At 41.9% G+C, this 21,708-nt stretch overlaps 1 protein-coding gene across 1 annotated transcript; it reads right to left on the bottom strand.

The window, feature by feature from the left end:
• Nucleotides 1-15,548: 15,548 nt before the first annotated feature.
• Nucleotides 15,549-20,582, bottom strand: lrrc4.2 (leucine rich repeat containing 4.2). The gene is made up of 2 exons (XM_086029402.1): nt 19,139-20,582; nt 15,549-19,019 (listed from the first exon to the last, which is right to left on the bottom strand). Exon 2 carries the CDS (start codon nt 18,896-18,898, stop codon nt 16,910-16,912), a length of 1,989 nt encoding a protein of 662 aa, XP_085885528.1. The 5' UTR covers nt 18,899-19,019; nt 19,139-20,582; the 3' UTR covers nt 15,549-16,909.
• Nucleotides 20,583-21,708: the final 1,126 nt, after the last annotated feature.

The following is a 21,708-nucleotide window of genomic DNA, read 5'->3' as shown; positions in this document are numbered from 1 at the left end:
GGGTTCGAATCTTGTCTCATCTTTCTAGATTTTCTCCTATTGTGGGTGGGTTTGCAACATAACTCCCAGTATAAACAGACTTAATGTGCTAGACTCGAATGCCCCAAGTCCTTAGGTTAGTTAGAGTGCAATAATCACTCCAAGTTTGACAAATATCTGAAAATGTGTGCAAGTGGAGATGATGTAAGCCTGCACAGATTGAGTTTAAAATGAACCGTCACGGAGGTGGCAGGGGACCTAGACGGACAAGGTGGATCAAGGCCGACGCCTATGTGGTCCTTGGCTTTATGAGGAGCTACGGTTAACATTTGAATATGAAAAGAACAGAAGGCTAAAGCAATTAGCTCACTCGAGTTGACAGAATTGCAAAAGGGTGTTCAGGAGTGATAAAGTAGAGAGCTTGTGCAGAAGCTTGAACAACTGGCAACATAATGACACAGCAGTCGGGTGAGGTAAAAACATACAATTACTTCATTACAATACTTAAGTAGATTCACATAATGTACCTGTGTAATTATATGTCAGGCACCCTTTTACTTTAATGATATATTTTAAAATGGATAGCTGTACTTTCTACTCCTTCTCAAAAACAGGCCTGTTCCTTTTTCCGACCTTTGTGGATAACAACATGATATAAAAAGGACAAACAGAGAGAAGTAACTGCAGTTCAGATCTTGATTGATGGAGATCTTGGGGTCTTATAAGTCAGAAAAAAAACAGAGATAGCAGCGACATGGAGAAACATATTCGTAGTTTTAGAGTGTTTTTTGATGTTGTCAGTTCTGAGAATTGATTGATTGGCTAAAGTATTCAAAAACAAATCTCTGAATTCACTTGTAAGAGTCTTTAAATCGACTTATTTTACCAGTCTTTGTTTAAAAAACAAGTATCTGTTCTTTTACTTAAAGTGGAAGTCAACCCAAACATATTTTCTTCAAGAATATGTTCTATGCAAGCCCACAAGTTGAAATAAGGCATTCTGATTTATATTGCATTTGTGGAATAAGAGTTAATCTATTCGCTTTTAGCCATCTCTGGGGGCGGTCATTTTGTAATTTCTGTCGACTGAAAATGACATCACAACTACTCCGGGCGTAGGTAACAACCAATCATGGCTGACCTGTTTTCTGAAGCTGAGCCGTGATTGGTCGTTACCTAAGCCTTGAGTAGTTGTGATGTCATTTTAAGTCGAAGGAAATGAGAAAATGGCCGCCCCCTGAGATGCCTAAAAACGGATGGATTTTGCTGCTTAACTCATATTCCACAAACACAATATGAATCAGAATGCCGTGTTAAAACTAGTGGGCCTGCTGGGAACATATTCTTGAGAAAAATATGTTTGGGTTGAGTTCCACTTTAAGTACAGCATTGTAAGTGCTTGACACTAGCAAATATACTTTATAAATCTCTTGGTGTGAAAGAAAGAAATGCATTCAGTAAGTAGCATGAAATCCGTGCTTACTCTTCTTACCTCGCCATTTGTCCATTTGCAAGCAGCAACAAAAGAAACAACATACAGTAGCTGTGTTGTGTAGGCGGTTACACAATCTGAATGTATTCATGTAGTACGTAGTACGGTGTCTTAATTATGTTTCATGTACACTGTACTGAACTCAAGCCTGCATTCTAATAGCATCCTGCCATTTGTTGGGTTCCCAGGGCGACCAAACTACTTCATCGCAGGTTGTCAACGGCTTCATTTAGGCAAAGAGCTTTGTATTGTATTGGATTATTGTTTAATAGAATAAACCCAAATGCTCAATTAACATTGTTTGTTTGTCTCGCTGAACTGCAAAAAGGCCTTAATGAGAAGTAGGCTATTATTAGACTCAAGTCTGTGCTGTGCTTTCTAGCTCTTCTACCAGGGCATGTGATCACATTCGAGTAAAATGCTTGCACATCTCGCATCTGCTCCCATTTGCTGTGCCAATTTGTTTGCTGAAGCAAATCCATCACTGCTGAATATTAGAAAATATTCCAGCACTTCAAGGTTATGATCCCCCGTCTATGACACTTACTTTCATACATGTGCAGAGTGGTGATGTTTTTATTTAACACAACAAGGAGAAGTAACCCAACAGCAGAGTCTACCTAATTCGAATTGATGTGGTTTTGTAGATTTTAAAAATGTGTAAATAATGCATGTTGTTGTCAGGAAGGTCATTCCCAAACAACCGTGTTTTTTTTGCTTTGCTTTCCAGCTCATCAAACATGGATTCTTGATAAATATATTTTCGGTGTGTCTAAAGCGCAGGAGAAAATATGTTAAACCTCTGCACCGCCTCTTACACTCTTGACTTCTATTTTTAATTGGAAACGCGTAAAGGTTAAGCCAAGAGAAAGGAAATCTGTACATTTACCCCCCCAATTTATCAGTGGCCACGCATCAATAATCTAATTATTAGGAGATGCTGAATTCAGAACATAGTGGAGCTTCTATTTCACAATGCAATTTCTAGTGCCCAATACCAATTCAATGGCAATGAAGTGTGTCGGATATATTTTAAACCCTGACTACAAAGTTGTTTCTCCTTCAATGTTATCACCCTGGAGGATATAACTTCAGCTCTCTGGACGCGCTGAACTTTTTTTCCACACGCTTTTACATACATATGCTCTGTGTGAGGTTGTCAAGCAATGACTAGAGTGAGTGATGATGAGACCAGACTTGCTACAGAGTCATCAAAGGTGATGAGTCACGGACATTTGAGTACGACCCAGAGACCAAATATAAGAGCCTTCATTTGAAGAGTCCAATGTTGCGAAAGCGAGACAGCTCAAGTGCAAAGTCCTGTTCATTTAATTCTTCAATTTGAGCCTTATCATTCACTGCAAGTTCTTTCCACAGGGCGAGACGATCAACTAGCACATTTACAAAGAAAAGTAAAGGCAGAAGTAGCAGGACAAATCACACTGCCCTGAGCATCCGCCACTTCCTAGTCATAAACATTGCCCCCTGTACTGGAGCACACTTCATTCTCACCCAAAATGACTCTGTGGGATTTTGCCCCCCATTTTCCAAGATCAAGGGGGGAATCAAGGGGGCCCGCTTTGAAGACGTGGACCTCATCAAGATGGCCGTGTAATGACGGAGTTGCAAAGGACTCCGGAAGAATCCCTCCAGGAATGCATAAAGGCATGGCAGATAAGGGTGGAAAATTATGTTTGGGGGATTAGTTCAAAGTGAAAAACTTGTAGTTTAGATTTAAATATAAATTTTGTGACACCAGTTCTCATTTTATTCTGACACACCGTATGTGTCCAATTTTTCTGACCGTGTATTTCAATGTACATTTCTAGTGACACAATCCGTGTGTCATTTGTTTTTTTTTCCGTTTTCAATTGGCAATCGAAAAACAAAGTCAAACTGATTACTGGTATGGTTCACCTGTGCCCGTGCAGCAGCCGATATCCAATATGTATCAAGTTTTTATCATTATTCTGAAAAGCCCCGATTCTGATCTGAAAATATCCCATTTCAATGCATGCTCTTCTCTTCACAATGCTATGTCTCATTGTGCCTCAGAGCAAAATACTGGAATTGTGTCACTTGAACTCAGTCCAGACTAAGACTTCCGAGTCACCATATGTGTCGGCACTTGTTGTCAAGGCTAAAGGCGTAGTGGAACGGATCACCATGTTTGACCAAAGAGGTTCAATTTTCTGTTGTCTGGTCTTTATTTAGGTTTTTGCTACACCGTTGTTAGCTTGACAGCCTCGCAGTCGGTACGATGGACCATAACATCCTCCTGCACCGTCAGTTGTTGGACTCTCTGACACCATCTTCAAGTAGTAGTTCCAGTCATACCTCATGGGTAAAGCTAAATATGTCTCCATGGGGAGCTCGAGATCTCTGGGGGTACCACAGGGGTCAGTCCTGGGGCCAGTTCTCTTCACCTTCCATATGTTGTCTACGGACTAGATCATCGGAAAACACAGTGAGTGTCTACTACCAGTGTTATGCTGACGACACTAATGCATACCTTAAAGTGGACCCCTCAACCACAACATTAGCTCTCTATGCCTCCCTGGAGGCATGAATTACAAAACAATTTCTTACAGCTAAACAGCACCAATACTGAAAGAGTGAAACTATCCAAATCGGTACTTCACGTCAAACCCAGTCCTCCCCCATCACACGTCTTACTATTTCTGGCCATAACATTTCCCTGTCTTCCTCCGTCACAAATATGAGTAGCAACTTGACTTTCATCTCTCCTTCAACACCCACATTTTCCATCTCACCCAAGTTTCCTTCCTCTTCCACAAATATATTGCAAAGTCTGCATTTCACTCTTCCTACCTTTTGCTGAGAGACTGGTCAATGCCTTCATCTCCTCCAAGCTGGACTATGGCAACTTGGTTTTCATTGGGGTCTCAGGGAGGTGCCTGCAGATTCTCCAACACATCCAAAACAGTGCTGTCAGGATGCTGAAGAATTTGAAAATAAAACCACATTTCACCCATACTTCATACTCTTCACTGTCTGTCCTGTACCAAATCCAGTCTCTGCTGACTCACCCAACCAGTTACTGTATTTCAGAGTTAATGGAAAAAAAAAAGTTTATTCATTGTCAAGATAAAGGGGGTGTTTTATTTTTTTTTTAACAGATTAATAGGAGACTAAGGCTAGATTTAGAATAGATTAACTTCAGTAATCACTTTAAAGTTATTGGTAAAATATTGCCAAGGTTTTATGATGCCAAGAGTATTGACTATTTACTTCAAATATACCGGTAATCCATCCATCCATCCACCCATTTTCTATAACATTTGGCCTCATTAGTGTCACGGGTGACCTGGAGCCTATCCCAGATGACTTAGAGTGACAGACACAGTGGACTGGTCACCAGCCAATCACAATGCACATACCGTTTGGAGAAACAACATTTACACTCATTTTTACACCCCCGCACAATTCAGTCTTTAATGAATTCAATATGCAAGTTTTGTGAATGTGGAAGGAAGTACCCGAAGAACACAAGCTCCACTTCGGAGCCTAGATTCCAACCCTCGAACTGTGAGGCTGCTGTGCTAGCCGCTCGACCACCCTGCTGCTCCAAATACGGAATGTCATTGGGAAATGATGTGATTCAAATGAAATGATGTTTTGATTTCTTCCTTAGCCTCACCATCTTGAAGTAAAGTGAATGAATCCATGGCACAACACAGCATGAATGAGCATACAGTTCTTTTCCTTTCTACTGGCTTTTGAAATCAAGGACCTGCACATAAATATGAATGCAGAACATTCTGCCAGGGTCACAGTAGGCTCCCTATTCAAGCAGCTCTGTGTCTACCACTATGTCCTCAACAGCCAATCACAGCTGCTTTGAAATCCAGGGAAACCATAGCAACCCTAAAGGCCTTGGATGTTATTGGCAGGGTCAAAGGCATAACAGGAAAAATGAGACGGAAATCAAGTTTAAAGCAGAAAAAATGAGCTGAATGATTTCGTACAACTGCCAAGCTGTAGAAGTTTGACAAGTTCGCAACTGGATGGTTTGATTCTGCCAACAAAGTTGTTGTGGAAAGCCGCGGTCGGCATCCTCCCGACTCTGAGCTTTATTTGGCATCCTAGTTAAATGTTGCACATTGAGTCAATTAAGTCATCTTCAATATCCAAATTGAAGGAGAAGAAAATAAACCATGGTAATTCTAATAAAAGTTTTTGTAGAGTATGAATTGTATTGACTAGTCACAGCAACAGACACCTTATATGATATATACAGCCATGGAAAAGATTGTGTGACCACCATGTTTTCTTCAATTTCTTGCTCATTTTAATGTCTGGTGCCACTAAAAGTGTATCAAGTAAGTGACACAAAAGAAAACACGAAATGCCTAAATGCACCATTTTTGGCAATACAGTACAATGCTCAAATCAGGGGATGTCATTAATATTTGTCAACCGTGGGCATGTGAAGCCTGTTGAGACGTTTCTGTGATTAAGGGCTATCTAAATAAAGTTGACTTGACTTAACAACCTCATTGAAATGTATGTATGAACTTGTGAAGTGATTTTGGTTATTGTCAAGGAAATCTTTGGAAAATGTCTCCATCAGCTCTTAAATTCAACACTCTTGAGCTCTTTTTGTTGTCATGAGTACAGTATATTGGTCCAAACAAATGTACCTTTAGTTGTAATGGGCATTTAAAATAAACAGGAAACTGAAGAAACACGGTTGTTTTCATTTTTTTTTTTTTTTTTTTTTACATGGCTTTATATATATTGTCTGTTTAGCGGAAAACCCCTATGTCCAAATATGGTAAATTCATATTTTTATAAACATAGATACAAATGGTCTGTCCCCTCAATTAGCCAATTGAAAACGGTGAAAATAGCATAAGAAAATAGACTGCCGCTCTTGAATGCAACTCATACATGAGAAGTGTACAGAGAAGAATGTGTACAGCATGAGGAAGATAACTGTTTAAATATTACTGTAACTCTAATTGAACCAGGAAATGTAATTGTCCATTGATTGATCAAACAACTGTTGTGAATTTTGCAATTCAGCTCCTTGTTAGGGAACAGAATGTTGTGGAAAAAAATAGTGAAATATTGATCAGTTGGACATGTGCATTAAAAACTTTACCCAAGTTCACCTACACAGGTGATTTTAGGTTCATTCTGAAATTCCACCCGTAAGCCAAATACTGAATCTCACACTTTCTGTTCAATGTATTTTTCACTAAAATGAGTTTGCTTACAAGTGCAAAGCCCTGTAGTTACGCGCACTTGCCGTGCTCACTCGTACGAAAACTAGTCTGAAATCATAAATGAGTGAACAAACCCCTCATTCGTACCCTGCCTAAGCACTTAACTGAAAAAAAAAAGACTTTCCTGAGCCCTCCTTTGACTATGCAATCAGATTTGATTTCGCAACACATCTTTCCTTATGTAGCTGCGTAGCAAGTGTTTGTGCAAACTCCTACCTCCCGAGGCAGTGAGTGGGAGAGGTTAAATAAAAAACTGGAAACACACACAACAATGGAGACAGAAAAGTGACAAAGACACAGACCTCCAGGAACAATGTCCAGCTGCCACTCTTTATTTAGAGTTGCACTGATCCAATCAGAACACATTGTCCTAAATTACAGGGACAATTACCTGTACTGCGTGGGTGTGTGCGTGCATGTGCCTCAAAGCTGCATGATGGCAATGTCAGGCCTCACAATACTGCCCAAGTACAATATACTGTATTCATAATTTATACCAAGAGAAGTGATGATTAAGAAATAAACAACTACATCAGAGCAGATGCTTGTGAAAAATAACACCATGCAGCTGTAAGACGTTAAGTATGAGAATAATTTGGCAGTATGTTTTTTTTTTTTTTTTTTTTAGGTTATTTTATACATAAACTAAAACATGGCTATGTATCCGTGGGTCATATTTTTTAAATCCATTCTTATTGCTCTCATTGCTCACCAGAAAAAAATAGCAAAACATTATCAGAACTCCCCACGCTCCGCGGGGCCTATTGTGGGTGGTGCTAAGTGGTTGTGACGAGGCAAGTTGCCAGCCCAAAGTTGAAAGAAAAAAAATAAGCGTCCAAAAGACAGTAAACGTGTGGGTTGCATTTTCCCTCATGGACGCAGCACTTCATCACAAGTGGTTTGGCCTTGGCGGAGGTCGGCGCTCAACTGAGTGGCATTCTATTTATACTGTACATGGTCATTACACAGCATCGCTCCAGTGAAAAATCTAATGAGTTTCGAGAATGAATGAAAATGTGCCCAACCACTTTATAATTGCTGGGAAAATATTCATCTGCAATATGAGACTTCACATTTGATCACGTTTCCTCTGAAACTCTCATGAGAGCAAATTGATATGCTAATTGAAATCAGACAACATCATAGTGGGTTTTTGCCTGCGTACTCCAGCTTCCAACCATAGTCCATAAACATGCATATTACATTTATTGAAAAACTCTAACGAGTCCAATAGGTGTGAGTGTGACTGGTTGATTGCAGACGGTTGGATGGGATTGGCTCCAGCTCACGTGACCCCAATGAGGAGAAGCATTACATTAAATGGATGCATGGAGATCGCTCTCCAAATGTTCGGAATTCCTATTTCCATGCCAGTGATGTATTGAGCAGATGAATGCTTGCCAGTGGAGTTGCGCCATAGCGGAAGATTTGTGTGGCTGAAAATATGCCCAACCACTTTGTAATTGCTGGAAATAGAGCTGTTCAAATACAAAATGATATTTCACATTTGATTCCATTTCCTTCAATGACAAGAAAATTCTATGAGAAGAAATTGATATGATATTCAAATTGTAATTTGAAAATATCATAGAATTGAAGACCCACAAAAACACACACATTTGATAGATAAGAAAACATAACACTGACTTTGGGAGAATGCAAGTACAGTAGCCTCTTGGATTATAACATCTGCCTCACATTTTTGGGATTCAGAGTTTGAATCTCGACTTTGGCCTTCCTGTGTAGGCTGAGTTGGCATGTTCTCCCTTTGCATGCGTCGATTCTCTTCGGGCACTCCGGCTTCCTCCCACATCCCTGAAAGATGCTTCTTTGGGTAATTGAAGACTCTAAATCAGGGGTCTCAACCTTACATGGAGGCCGCTGGAAATATTGTATAATCTAGGTGTATCGACTATAAGGATACGCAAAAAAGGAGTTCAAGTATGAAAAAAAAGTACAACTAATCTAATCTTCTCAATCTTTATTAATAACAGTTCAGACCATGATTAGGTCTCCGGAATGTGGATAAGATTGGTGACCCGGTCCTCTCTCTTTCATACTCCTCAGCAGAGTATTATAATGAGTTGAGTAATGACATCTGATTTCTTGAGCACTGCAACTTTCTGTGCATTCAAGACATGCTGGGTGCCCCTTTACACAACAAAACAAAAATCTGTCTTCTGTTATTCTTGAAATTCACTCCTCTCGTTGCCAACCCTATCTCCACAGCAGGTTTTAAAAAATACATGCAAGAACAGGTGACACAATATCTTTTCCTTCCCCTTGGTGTCACTTCAGAGTTACGTTTTCCTAAAGCTGTCATGAGCCTGAGCTATGGTAGTGATCAAAAAAAACAAAAACAAAGACACAAAAAGGCCCAGGGCAAGAACATGCGTGGACCGCATTGACGTTAAACATCCATCCATCCATCCATTATCGATACCGCTTATCCTCACAAGGGTCGCGGGGCATGCTGGAGCCTATCCCAGCTGTCTTCGGGCAGTAGGCGGGGGACATCCTGAAATGGTTGCCAGCCAATCGCAGGGCACACAGAGACAAACAACCGCACTCACAATCACACCTAGGGCCAATTTAGAGCGTCCAATCAACCTACCAAGCATGTTTTTGGAATGTGGGAGGAAACCGGAGTACCCGGAGAAAACCCACGCAGGCACGGGGAGAACATGCAAACTCCACACAGGGAGGCCGGAGCCGGGATCGAACCCACACTGTGAGGCAGACATGCTAACCAGTCGACTGCCGTGCCGCCCGACGTTAAACATTCGTGTCAAATAGGGCGGCGCGAAATATCATCTTGCGGGTTACCAATGGCCCCCAAGCCATTTGAGCCTCCTATTCTAAATTGTCCATAGTTGCAAATATGAGTGGAATCATTGTTTGTCTGCCCTGCGATTGGCTGGCGACCAGTCCAGGGTGTTCCCTGCCCAAACGTAAGCAATGAAAGGCTGCATATAAAATAGATGGCTGGAGTTTGAGAGGATCACATCTGGTGTGCCAAGCTTCTGATATGTCAGGTCACTTATGATGAAATATCACTTAGACACACATAAATTATGTTTGTGTCTGGCAAATGACAAAAAGAAGAGAATCAGTGTCACTGAAACACCAATTAAACAGTCTGGAGGCTTGCATCATTAATTCCACTGACCTTTTTTCCATATAAGATAGCGCTTTCTCCTCTCCCACATTAAAATAGAATTGGTCATTAAAAAAAAAAAAAAAAAAAAATGAAGGTAACAGCTGCACGGAGGGAGATGAGATGTAGAGAGCAGCGTGCGGTCACGTGTAGGCTGACTAATCAAGCAGCGAAAACAAAAGGGCTAAGAGAATTGGTGTCTAGACTATTTCTTAATAGCAGCGCGACCATGAATCATTTCTTACTCTCCCTTTGTGGCCGTGGAAAAGCATCAGTCACCAGGGAAACTTTGGCAGACTTACTGTTTGCCTGGTACTGCTGGAGACTTCATTAACAGATATGGATCTTGAGGCTCAAGGACCCGCTTGCAACAAACCCTTTAGCTCAAACAACGGCAGCCACAGCATGTCATCGCCGCTCGCTCCTGTTGGCTTTTTTTCCTCCCCGTCTCTGCAGATCCTATCGAGCTGGAGTGAGACAAACTACTGTATGTGCTGCCACTTCATTCTTTTCATCTCTGCCATGCCTCGCTAATATGGATAACATAAGCCTCCGACAGGCTGCTCTAAATGATGTCTTTGGCGGGAAGTTCTCACGCATTGGCTCGTCATTTGTAGCGCCGGCTTCAGGGAGGAGAGGTAAATATGTTTTTAAAGCAATCCATACCAGGGGGACCGTTCGTTGATTGCTTGATTTAATTCATCATTGCCCATTAACAACACAACGGTGCCAAAACAACAGATTACAAATGATAATAATCTTAATGGGCCTATTTTCTGATGAACATTTTTTTTCATTCGGTAAATCAAACACTGCTGTGCCGCTACAAAGAGGGGCACGCAATCGATAATACGGGCAAATTTGAGCATTTTTCTCCCCTTGTGATCAAAGTCAGAAAGCTGCTAACCGGATGTCTCTGTTTTCCTAAGCTATTATCCTGTGCTGCGTGAGTGTTTTTTCCCTACCAAATCTGCTGTTGAAATGGTCACGACAGACTATATGTTAAACCTACTAAATAATTTTGATTGCAAATCTTTCATCAGTGATGGCTGTATCAGCATCATAAGTAAATGGCTTTACTAACGCCGTTACTTTTAACAGTATGAGTAATCTAAATAATTCATTTTTCAATCATGATAATGCTGTTACTGCCAAGGAATACGGCACGATACTCTGTTTGGACCATTTGTATGAGACAACTGGAAGTATAGAGATGTCTTTTCTGTAAACAAAATTAAAGGAAAGAATGTATACTTCAAACACACATCACGCCATGAACAATAGTGCTTTCCCACCTCAGTGTCGAGGAATTCCAGTATGCTGAAACATTTTCCAATTGCACATAGTTCTATGAAAAAGACATTGTAACGCAATCAAAAAAATGCAAAATGCATTTTTCAGACTGAGCTTCAACTGCTCGCCAGGTCTGCTGCTCTACAGTATGAAACTGGCCCATGATCAAAAATCCGGACTCTTCGGCATATTTGAAGGTTTTTCAAAAAAGAAAACTTACCTGGGTAACTATTTACCAGAGCTGGGCATTTTACCCAAAATTGAGCATTCTTCATTCATCATCCGTCTGCAGTGTGGGTGCCTTTCCATCGCCTTTTTGTCCGGGAGGAAAAAAATAGTACCCCTCTATAGGCCGGTCCGACTCTAATTTTAAACAGCTGTCTGTCAGAGAGTCCGACTAAACTTTCACTCAAATTTTCACGAATGGCAGATTAAATAAAGGTGTTTCCGTCTATGCTTAATCCATCTATTTAAAAATTGTTCCCATCATTCGTCAACCGTCAGCAAAATGGGCGTTCATCGGCGACGGATAGGCGGAATGCCCAGCTCTGCTACTTACATTAGTTATTGAGTGACCGAAAAGTCAACAATGAGTCGGATCACGCAGGAAGGTGTTACTTCAAAAGAAAACGCAAGCCACAGCAAAATGCGACTATGTCTGCCTTACTGCTAAATGCTTAGGATATCATTAGCTCAAACTGGAGGAAACTAGAGGAAGGATTTACAGTATATCTTTATGTTGCATGGGAGAACACTAGACATTGCCGGAGAGCGGTGGCACGTGTAACCCAACGCTCATTCTTTTAACCCTTTTCATTGGCACGGACGTCAATCATGTATATTGACTTGAGCTATACAGCGATGGTAGCTCTTTTTTTTTTATGGTGAAAAAAATATGTTACTGCAGTGGCGCACATCAAAAGTGGTGTAATATCTTATAATTTTCAAGACCATTATAGCCAATTAGAGGCCTAAAGAAAATCTGGCAAAGGCACAAGAGCAGCCATGGTGAAACAACTTAATCATTGAATATAAGTGACTCACGTAGTGACAACAAACAGTTGCAGGTATGCAATAAAAATACCAGGTTTCATGTAGACACACAAAGGCCGAAGGCATACGTTACCACTGTCCCATGGCCACATTGTATGACCACTTGAGGACGATTTTGACTTTTAGAGAACCTGGAAAAGTAGGCAGCGGGAGGACAAGTGTGTGTGTGAGTGTGAGTAAGCGTGAGTGCCATAGAAAACTTTTTTCTACTGAAATGGGATGGAATGAAGCCCCAGTTGAATAAGTAAGCCATACAACATCCCTTTCACCACCGCGGTTAAAGTCACTGGACCGAGAGCTGTGTTACGATTACTTGTTTCCGAGCTGAGGACGGTGACAGTGACGACACACGTAAAAGGTAACAGTGTGCAAAGCTCTCATCTATATATTCCAATGTCTAATAAAGGCGCCGGCCAGATATCTCAAAGCTCATATGGACACATAAAAACACCAAAAAGCTGTATGGGGGCAGTATCTGCAAAATTGACTGAGTTCCTTATTTCTAAGACCTGGGAATGATGGTGAAACAAATCTATTAGGAGGAAGAAAACTAAAGACTTAAGTTAAATTAACATCGTTGTGAGTCTATTGTTTTATTATTTTCATTTTTAAATAAGCAGGTAATTCTTTGTTAAAGATGGATTTTCTACGGAAGTGGTAGTATTTAGAACATTGTCCTATTTAAGTAAGACTTCAAAAGATAGCTACTTTTAATTGATTGAACATATAAACACAACACAGACTATGTTTTTGTTGTATTTTCTACCTATATAGAAGAGGCATTATTTATGTTTGGGCTGCACAATATATTAAAAAATGTATTGTCATAAAATGGCACATGCAGTGCAGAATGCAAAAGACGTGCAAAAAAATCATATGGAATTGTTAATCTAATTTGGACCAATCAGATGCAACCGTAAATGTGCATTGCCATACAATAGGAGAGAAATATTTTGGGGCATTACTAACATTAAAGAAATTAATTGGATAAGAATACATTCATATTCGTATCTTAAGGCTGGGCCGAGTGTCCTCTTTTTTTTTTTGGGGGGGGGGGGGGTCAAAATATGGTCACCCGAGCAGATAGTGAACAATTGTTCAAAAAACAGTCTTCAAATTGTTTAATGCTAAAAAGCGATCTGAAACACCACAATGGATTCATGACCCATGTGGCAGTAATGTAACACATGTACACCCTTAATTTAACAAAACCCGTAGGCATATAATCTTTATCCTTTGTGAAAAACAACTAACGTTACTGGATCTTACTGAGCACACACACAGCACTACAACAGGTGGAACTTTTTTCTGAAACGTCACAACTATAGATTACAACGCATGGTAAAATCCGTATTGCACAATCTTTTATTGGTCAAACTTTTTTTCAAATCAGCATCCAAGACATTTTTTGAAAGCAGCATCGAAAATATGTTTGTTGTGTTTTTTGGGGGAGGCTGAGAGGGATTATTAATCTATGGAAATGGCATTAATCTGGAATTAATGGCATTTCCATTCATTTCCATAGGGAACGATGCGTCAAGATTTGGAGTAATGACTGAAATTAACTCTTAATTCCAGGCACTATTGTACTTTGATTTTTTTTTCAGATTTCAATGAAAAACTTAACTGAAGTTTGATACTCAATTGTGCAATATCAATCTTATCAGGTGTTTTTCCTCATATTTTCCACAAAAAGGTCCACCTGTACACTGACACTACCTGCTGTGCTTTCAGAAAACACTTACAGTAACTAACAACCCATGTGTCATCCTGACATAACCTGCTCCCATTCAATCCATACGACAGACTGTTACATAATTACTGTCCCTGTTTTTGCTGAACCAGATGTATAGTCACGCCTATTAATAGCACCTGTTCCCTGGATAATTTACCGGGTAGTTGGATTTTGCACAAAATGAATGTGCTGTAATAAGTACAAAATATATGTATGTTTTGGGTACCTTAATTGGCCTATATTTTCCCCCATCAATTTATTTCCTATCCCGGTACATACTAACTATCAGATATAACATGCAAACTCACACAGGAGAGCCAGAATTGAGATTCGAACCGAGAACCTCTGAACAGTGAGGCAGATGCGCTGGCCATTTTGTCAATGAATCAATTTTCAGCATAAAATGTAATCCATTAAGTCAAACATAAGCACTAAAGTCACACTTTTGTACAAAAAACATGTACAGAAACTAATACATATGTAGGAAATTATTTGTTAAAGGAATGGTAATTTCTATTATGAAATGTATTTCCTATAACCAAAAATAAACACTATGAAGTTATGTATTTGTTTGTACAAAACGACTGACCTATAACTAATTATTACGTTTTTAATTAGTTCAAAGTACAAAACGTACATATTTTTAAGTACTTGAATCAGCCTTTTTTGCCTTATTTATATAATGTATGCCCCAACCTTTAAAATAAACAATAGGAATTTTTTAATTAAGTATGCATTTTGTTAATTTTGTAGAAAATTAATGCTACAAGTTGCATGTTTTGGACTTACTTGAATTAGCGTTTTTTTTTTTGGTTCGTTTTTTTCCTGAATTAACTTTCTAGTAAAGGCATTTGTGCTATGAATCCATTAAACAATATTTTGGTGGAAAACAACACTTGGTCCACAGCACAAGCACCACCTGTTAGCCTATTTTATGATTTGTCTTTCGAATACCTCACTCGCACCCAAACACTAATGTCACTGGGGAAAAAGCCTTGTTTGGAAAACAATATCTTTTTTGCTTGTATGTCAAACTTCTCATTAAAATCTCATCAGACCATGTTGATTACGAGGAAGGTCAAGGAACAAAATGCGAATGCGGAGATGATGGCTAACCTTTGTGATTAGCGACAGAGCCCCCAGCCTGGAGCTGTTGAGTGGAGCCTTGCTGTTCCTGCCAACTCATCATGCTCTATAATCATCGCAGGGCTCGGACTCTAATTTCTGCAAATAGCCACAGCTGGAATTTTTTTTTTTTTTTTTTTTTTTTAACATTTTATAAATGATTAGCTATCTGCAGGGTTTGAATAGTGCTTGTGAACACTCTGCAGTATGTATATATAAATTGATTGGAATTTATGTGAATGAATGAACATAAGTCCAAACCATACATTGAAAACATAATAATAATAATAATATGTCTACTTCCCATTGTTAGGACAAGTTTAGCTTGCATTCTTTATAGCAGATGCTAATGAGATGATGTTGAAAAGACACTAAATTATACAGTGGAACCTGCAGATGTAAGGAAAAGAAACCCACAAACTGTACAACTGTGGGATACATGTATTTTTTTTCTGCTCAGTCAGTGGAAAACGATTAATGTTTGAAGAAGTGGAGGAATCAAAGACCAACAGCCTATCTGACCTGCATAGAGCCCCACTGTGGGGTATAATGCAGCATTGTACACCAGTTACTTAAAGACCCATTCATGCAGACACCAAGTAAATGCATAGGAGCGTAAGATGGGTGGTTTGAGGGGAGATTTACAATCCGGTCCCTTCTTTTTACGATTAAACAAATCACACACAAAAGACTTGGGGTTAATGTGTTTCCGTTTAAAGAAATACAAATCAAAATGTTTTATTTTTTTCATAGCCTCTGTTTGTCTCTCCATAAAAATAGTGTTCCTCAAAATAAACTGGTAAAACAAAGTCACTGTAGTCCATGGAAAAAGCCCCGGATACCAGACAGACATTCATTGTGTTTAACGGCAATCTTTTTTTTTTTTTTCTTTCCCAAAACCAGAATGGGCTTGCAAAGCCCTGTATCATTGCACCGCATGTCAGTTCCGCTAAAGAATTAGCATCAGAATGAGCCCTTGCAGAGACAAGTCAGGCAACTGCTGTAATGCATTACTAAATTAGCCCTAAACACTACACAAGCCATTAAGAAGCAAAACCTAAAAGGGAGAGAAACAACACAACAGAATGCAACCCAGAAACAGAACAAAGTATTTGCAACAACTGCTATTAGTCTGCACGTCATGATCGAATTAACATGTTTAGATTGAAAAAAACAACGGTCAAAGCATGACATCAGCAAACACAGGGTTAAATCTTAGCTGCAGAAAATGTACTGCAGTCCAAAAGCATTTGTCTCTTGGCTACTGAGCAGCACACGCTCGAACTGTGCCATCGCTATCCTTACAAAAATGCTCAAATCTAAACACATTTGACTTGTGTGTCCTCTTTTTCCCTCCTTCTTCGGGAAATACCGATTTATTGCATATCGTATTTGGCACAGGATAAATGAAGCTTGCTTCTGTGTGGCTGTGATCAGAAACCATACATAAACACTCATCTTTTACTGCATCCTAAATATGGTCCAAAACCTCCTTTTCCGCACTAGCGAGTATCACCCTCATTTACTAAAAGCATTCTTGAAACAGAGGTCACCTGTTATTAGAAAATAGTGTCAAATTTCTTTCTTTTCTAATAGAATCTGCATGTCATACCATGTCCTGATAGTCTCATGTACGTATATAGATATATAGATTTGTATTCTTTTCAGTGATATACTTATGTATAGGCATGTACAAGAAACAAGAAGTGTCTCTGCTTTGCACTTCTGTACAAAAGAAAGGTACCATGTTTTTTCTTTGTGCATTCTACGACATGGACAAAAGTTTGGGGCAGAGTCAGAGACAAACCCACGGGGAACATTATTCAGATTTGGGTCTCCTGAACCTTCTCTTTTCCATGAGTAGTCTTAATGATATAAGGATCCGCTATGGTGCTGATGTGGCTGTGATGCTTCCTAGCTGAACGATGCAGAGTGTTGTTCTGGGTCCAATGGGCTGCGTAGGCCCCTTGGCGAGAGGACGACACAAAGCCAGGCTTAAAGGTGTTGCTGTTGTGTTCCACTAAGGTAGGCAATACCAACCCCGTCTCCTCCGAGCCACTAGATCCAGAAGAGGGCGGAACTGGAGGAACTTCCTCCTCCATTTGTATGATCTCTATGGTCCTGGCTGCGGCCACTGTGCTCCTCTGTTGATGCCGCTTACGCAACTTATAGAATGCGATTAACATGGCCGCTGCCAACAAGGTCACCGCAACAAAACAGCCAATGATGATTTTTGTGGTTTTCATTATTTCATCCAGGCTTGCAGCAGGCCCGCTGGGGATTCTGGCAGTGGGGATAGACACCTGCCTTGGGGTTTGCGTGTTTTGGAACAGCACGGTAGGGGTGGAGATGAAGACAGGTTTGAAGACAGAAGGCGAGGCTGGGGAAGTGGGCTTGGGTTTGGGGGTTTCTTCCACCGTCGGCTCCAATACCTCCACGGTTACGGTAGTAAAATAGGACAGATTTGATGTATTGAGTTCGGCGTTACTGACGTTTAGGTAAGCCGAGGCGTTTGAATTCCCTGCCATGTTGCTCACCATGCAAGTGTAGACGCCTGTATCTGACGGCAGAACATTGGAAAAGTTTAGGGTTCCGTCATTAAGCACGGATATCCGTGGGTGAATCGAACCGTGTGTCAGTACTGTCCCGCTGGGGAGAAGCCATCTAACAGAGCTCATGGCAGCTGTGCGACACTTCAGTTCTGCCACCCTCGCCGCCGAGATGTTCAGATCTCTTGGAGCGTCGAGTATGAATGGTGCCGAGCACTGAAACGTGGTCTGGTCCACCTCCACCAGGTATCTCCCTCTCATGTGGCCCGGGATATGACAGCGTCCACAGCAGGTGGAATTGGTGGGAATGTACTCTCTAAGCCACCAGGAGAGCCACACTACATCACAGTCACATTTCCAAGGGTTGTGGTGCAGATGTAGCTCCACTAAGTACTGTAGAGGTGTGAAGAGGTTATGGGGGAGAGATGACAAATTATTATGAGCCAAGTTCAACTCCACCAAAGCTTTGATGTCATCAAATGCATTCCTCTCAATGGTGGTGACGGCGGAGTTCATAATCCACAGTTTACGTAAATTCTTGAGGCCGTGGAAGGCGACAGGTTTGAGTTCAGGGAAAACATTCTCTGATATTTCAAGCTCCTCCAAACCCACGAGGGGCGAGAGATTGGGGAACTCCCTTAGGTTGCACAACCCCAAGTTGAGGTACTTGAGGTTCTGAAGACCCTCAAATGCCCCGTCGGAGATGTACTCCAACTTCCTCAGTTCTCCGAGATCTAGCCTCATTAGAGAGGGGACGCGATTGAAGGCGTAAGACGGGATGCTCTCGATGGGATTGTTCCTCAACCACAATTCTCTTAGCTTTGACAAGTACTCAAAAGCTCCACTGGGTATGACCGTCAGCCTATTGTCAAACAGCTCCAAAGTGTTAAGACTGGTCAGGCCATTGAAGGCCCCCACTTCAATCTGCCTGATAGCATTCCTGCCCAACTGCAGCACCTCCAAGTGATGCAGGTGCCTGAAGGTGTCAGCCTGTATGGTCTCTATGCTGTTTTCCATCAGGTTAAGGTACCTGGTGTTGGCTGGGATGTTAGGAGGAACCCGAACCAGGCCTCTGCGGGTACACACCACCTTGCTGAGCTGGTTGGTGCAGGAGCACATGCCTGGACAGTTCTGCGAGCTGGCTGAGCCCAGTGCTGGGCTGCTGGACTGGCACATACTGAGGGCAGGTACCATGAGGGAGAGCACGGCAAGCAGGGCTGTGTTCCAGGTAGGCTGCACACTAACCTGGCCCAAAGGACTCATGATGTGGAGGGCACATTATTCTGCATGGTGGGGGGAGATGGCACACACCAGAGTATGTATCACCCTAGCCTGGCTGGAGCAACTTGAGGCTCCTGAGTTCCATCGACAGTGCAGGTAGACGCTGCATCAAAATGGAATGCGCCAGAAGCAGAAATAAGAGAGAGGTGAAGAGAGATTAGGACAAGGGCTGAAAAGGGAAACACATCTAAATAAGCTTTGAAAGGAACAGTAAAGACTTACCTCATTAGTTTGGAAATCGTTTCCGTCTCATTGATTTATAACGTTCGTCCATGGGTCAGTGTGGCAGGATTTACTCATCTTGTTTTGCCTCTCAGAGTGAACGTGGTGTCCCTTGATTGGCTGAGGGTACAAAATGGCTCCTGGTTGTGAGGACTGAGCACTAATGGGGTACAGGTAAGGCCAAAAAGGCTTGCCAGGTACGTGGATCTCTGTTGCCCCAGATCACCCTCCCAGCCCAGAGTCTCTCAGATATAAAACGGATCCATGGTCAGTTTTACTGGGGTAGCGGAGGCGACGAAAAGTAAAAAATAAAAAATAAAATCACAGTCCGGCCGTCTCCTGATCCATGCTGGTCGCCTTGTTTGGTGGCGAGACCTCCCTCAGTGTGACTTTGCCAAGGGCTCCTCGGCTGGTGATTAGCCCTGTTGTGACAGAGACTGAGAAACAGAAAAAGGCTAAAGAACTCCGGGCACAATCATCCCCCTCATCCTCCTCCTCTCTTCCTCTTCTCCTTTTCCTCTGTGCTTCTCTTGCTTCCTCCCAGCATCGGGCTGGCCCGGTCAGAGCAGCTGCAGGCTGCCGTGTGCACAGTTAGCAGTAATCCGTCTATTCCTCCTCAGGGAGGGGGTGGTGGTGATGGTGGTGGGGAGAGATGGTAGTGGTAGTGCTGCAAGGTGGGTGGAGGTGGGGTGGTGTCAGTTGTAGAACGGGGCTGCGCTGCACTGCCGGAGCTTGGCAAAAGGCTGTTGAAGAGTGAGCGAGAACACGAGAGGGAGCGCTCTTGTCCTCAAGAGCAAAAAGAAAAAAAAAAAAAGACACAGAGAGAGGATGGAATTGTGACAAAGTCGGCTCCGTATCCGTAAACGGCGATCGTGGTCTCGTCCCTGCACTCGCCGGTCCTCCTTTTAGCTTGTCTCCTGCGGTCGTCTTGCTTAGTTGATAGTTTTCCTCCTCCGAGGCTGGCTGAGGTAGGAAGTTGTGTTAGTTGGCCATGTGTGTGGCTGGCTGGCTGGCTGGCTGGCTGGCTGGTGGACTGCTGCAGTAGCCCGACTAGAACAGTGAGAGAGAGAGAGAGAGAGAGAGAGAGAGAGAGAGAGAGAGAGAGAGAGAGAGAGAGAGAGAGAGAGAGAGAGAGAGAGAGAAAGAGAGAGAGAGCGGGAAAGAGAGAGAGAACTAGTGACAGATCAAGAGCAAGGGGAAGATAGAGTGCGCAAAAGAGATGCTATGGGAGGGAGATGGAGAGGAGGAGGCGGCAATGCGAGCGCTCAACAAGGCAGCCCTCCGTCACACACAGGCGGGCGGCAGCGGCATCCTAATCCCAGTCTTCTCTTCTTGTTTATGCTCCAATCTCTCTTTTTGCCCCCTCCTCTCCTCCTCCTCTCCCACCTCCATGTGTGTTGCAGGCAACTAAGATCTCTGCCCCCCTCCCTTTGTCCTTCAGTGGGAACGTGAATGTACTGCTGACGCACTCCTCTCAGCTGCTCAGGCTGCCTCAGAGCAGTGCGTTGGTTTGATGCAGTCTTCCTGTGTATTAACACATTCAAGCTACCCCCCCCTCCCCACCCACCATGTACCCCCTTCTTACATGCCTGTATTCCCTCCTCCCCTTACCTGTGCCAAGCTCCTCCTCCTAAGACTCCTCTACTTTCAAACTGGGAAAAAAAAAAAAATCCCAAATCCTCCCAGTCTAGAGGAAAAGGTTGAACTCTGGGTCGAGAGGTGTCTTTCTGCAGCAGTGCACCAGTTTTTTCCCACTACCCCTTGCTGGGCTCATGTATTTCTCCCTCATTCTTTTTTTTTTTTTTTTTTTTTTTATTCTTATTTTTTTTTTTCAAACGGATGCATCTGTGTATATAAAGCATGTGCCCGTGTTGGGTCGAGGTTAGGGTGGGGCGGAGTGGGGTCCATGACATCACAGAGGCGCAGAAATGCTGACTCGGCCGCTCGCTTTGGCTCTGTTGGGCAGTCTTCTCTTCAGGGAGAAGGAAGATGAAAGCACACTGTTATCTCTTCCAAAGATGAGAGAGACACGGTGAGTGAAAGGAGATGGAAGAAAGGAAAAAGAGGGCGAGAGATGGTGCTGAAGAGGACAACATGGACCTTGGTGAAATACAAATACAATATATTAGTCCAGGATCCAGTATAAGATCTATAAACTAAACTCACTCCATTGGTAATCAACCAAATATTTCTGCAATAGTTAATACGCAAGTATGTGGAAGCTCCGAAACCCCAATTAAAGTTGTTGTTCTTGTTATTAGATCCGCATTAGCTCTCGCAATCTACAAGAGCTAATCTTCCTCGGGTCCATACAAGTGAAAGGCAAAGAAATGCAAATACAATACAAATAGTTCTAATGTTTGTTTAATTATTGCTGTTATACTGTACATGAAAATGTCCTATTTAGTGTTTTCACGATTTTGACTTCGATACTATACCTGTACAAAATACCTTGATACTGGTACCGAAACGGTACCTCGACAAAGATCTCAAACAAAACTGACAAAAGAACTTTTAAAAAATGTGTTATTAATTCAAAATATAAGACAAAAGAAAAGATCATTTTAAAC

The sequence above is a fragment of the Filicampus tigris genome, chromosome 4 (assembly GCF_054856515.1).
Source record: "Filicampus tigris isolate MCC_2025a chromosome 4, RoL_Ftig_1.0, whole genome shotgun sequence".
Classification (NCBI taxonomy): domain Eukaryota; kingdom Metazoa; phylum Chordata; class Actinopteri; order Syngnathiformes; family Syngnathidae; genus Filicampus; species Filicampus tigris.
This window is presented reverse-complemented; position numbering and strand designations above follow the sequence as displayed.

Bases quoted from the DNA above. Each gene is read 5' to 3' on its own strand.
- lrrc4.2 (XM_086029402.1), bottom strand. From the start codon at position 18,898: ATGAGTCCTTTGGGCCAGGTTAGTGTGCAGCCTACCTGGAACACAGCC.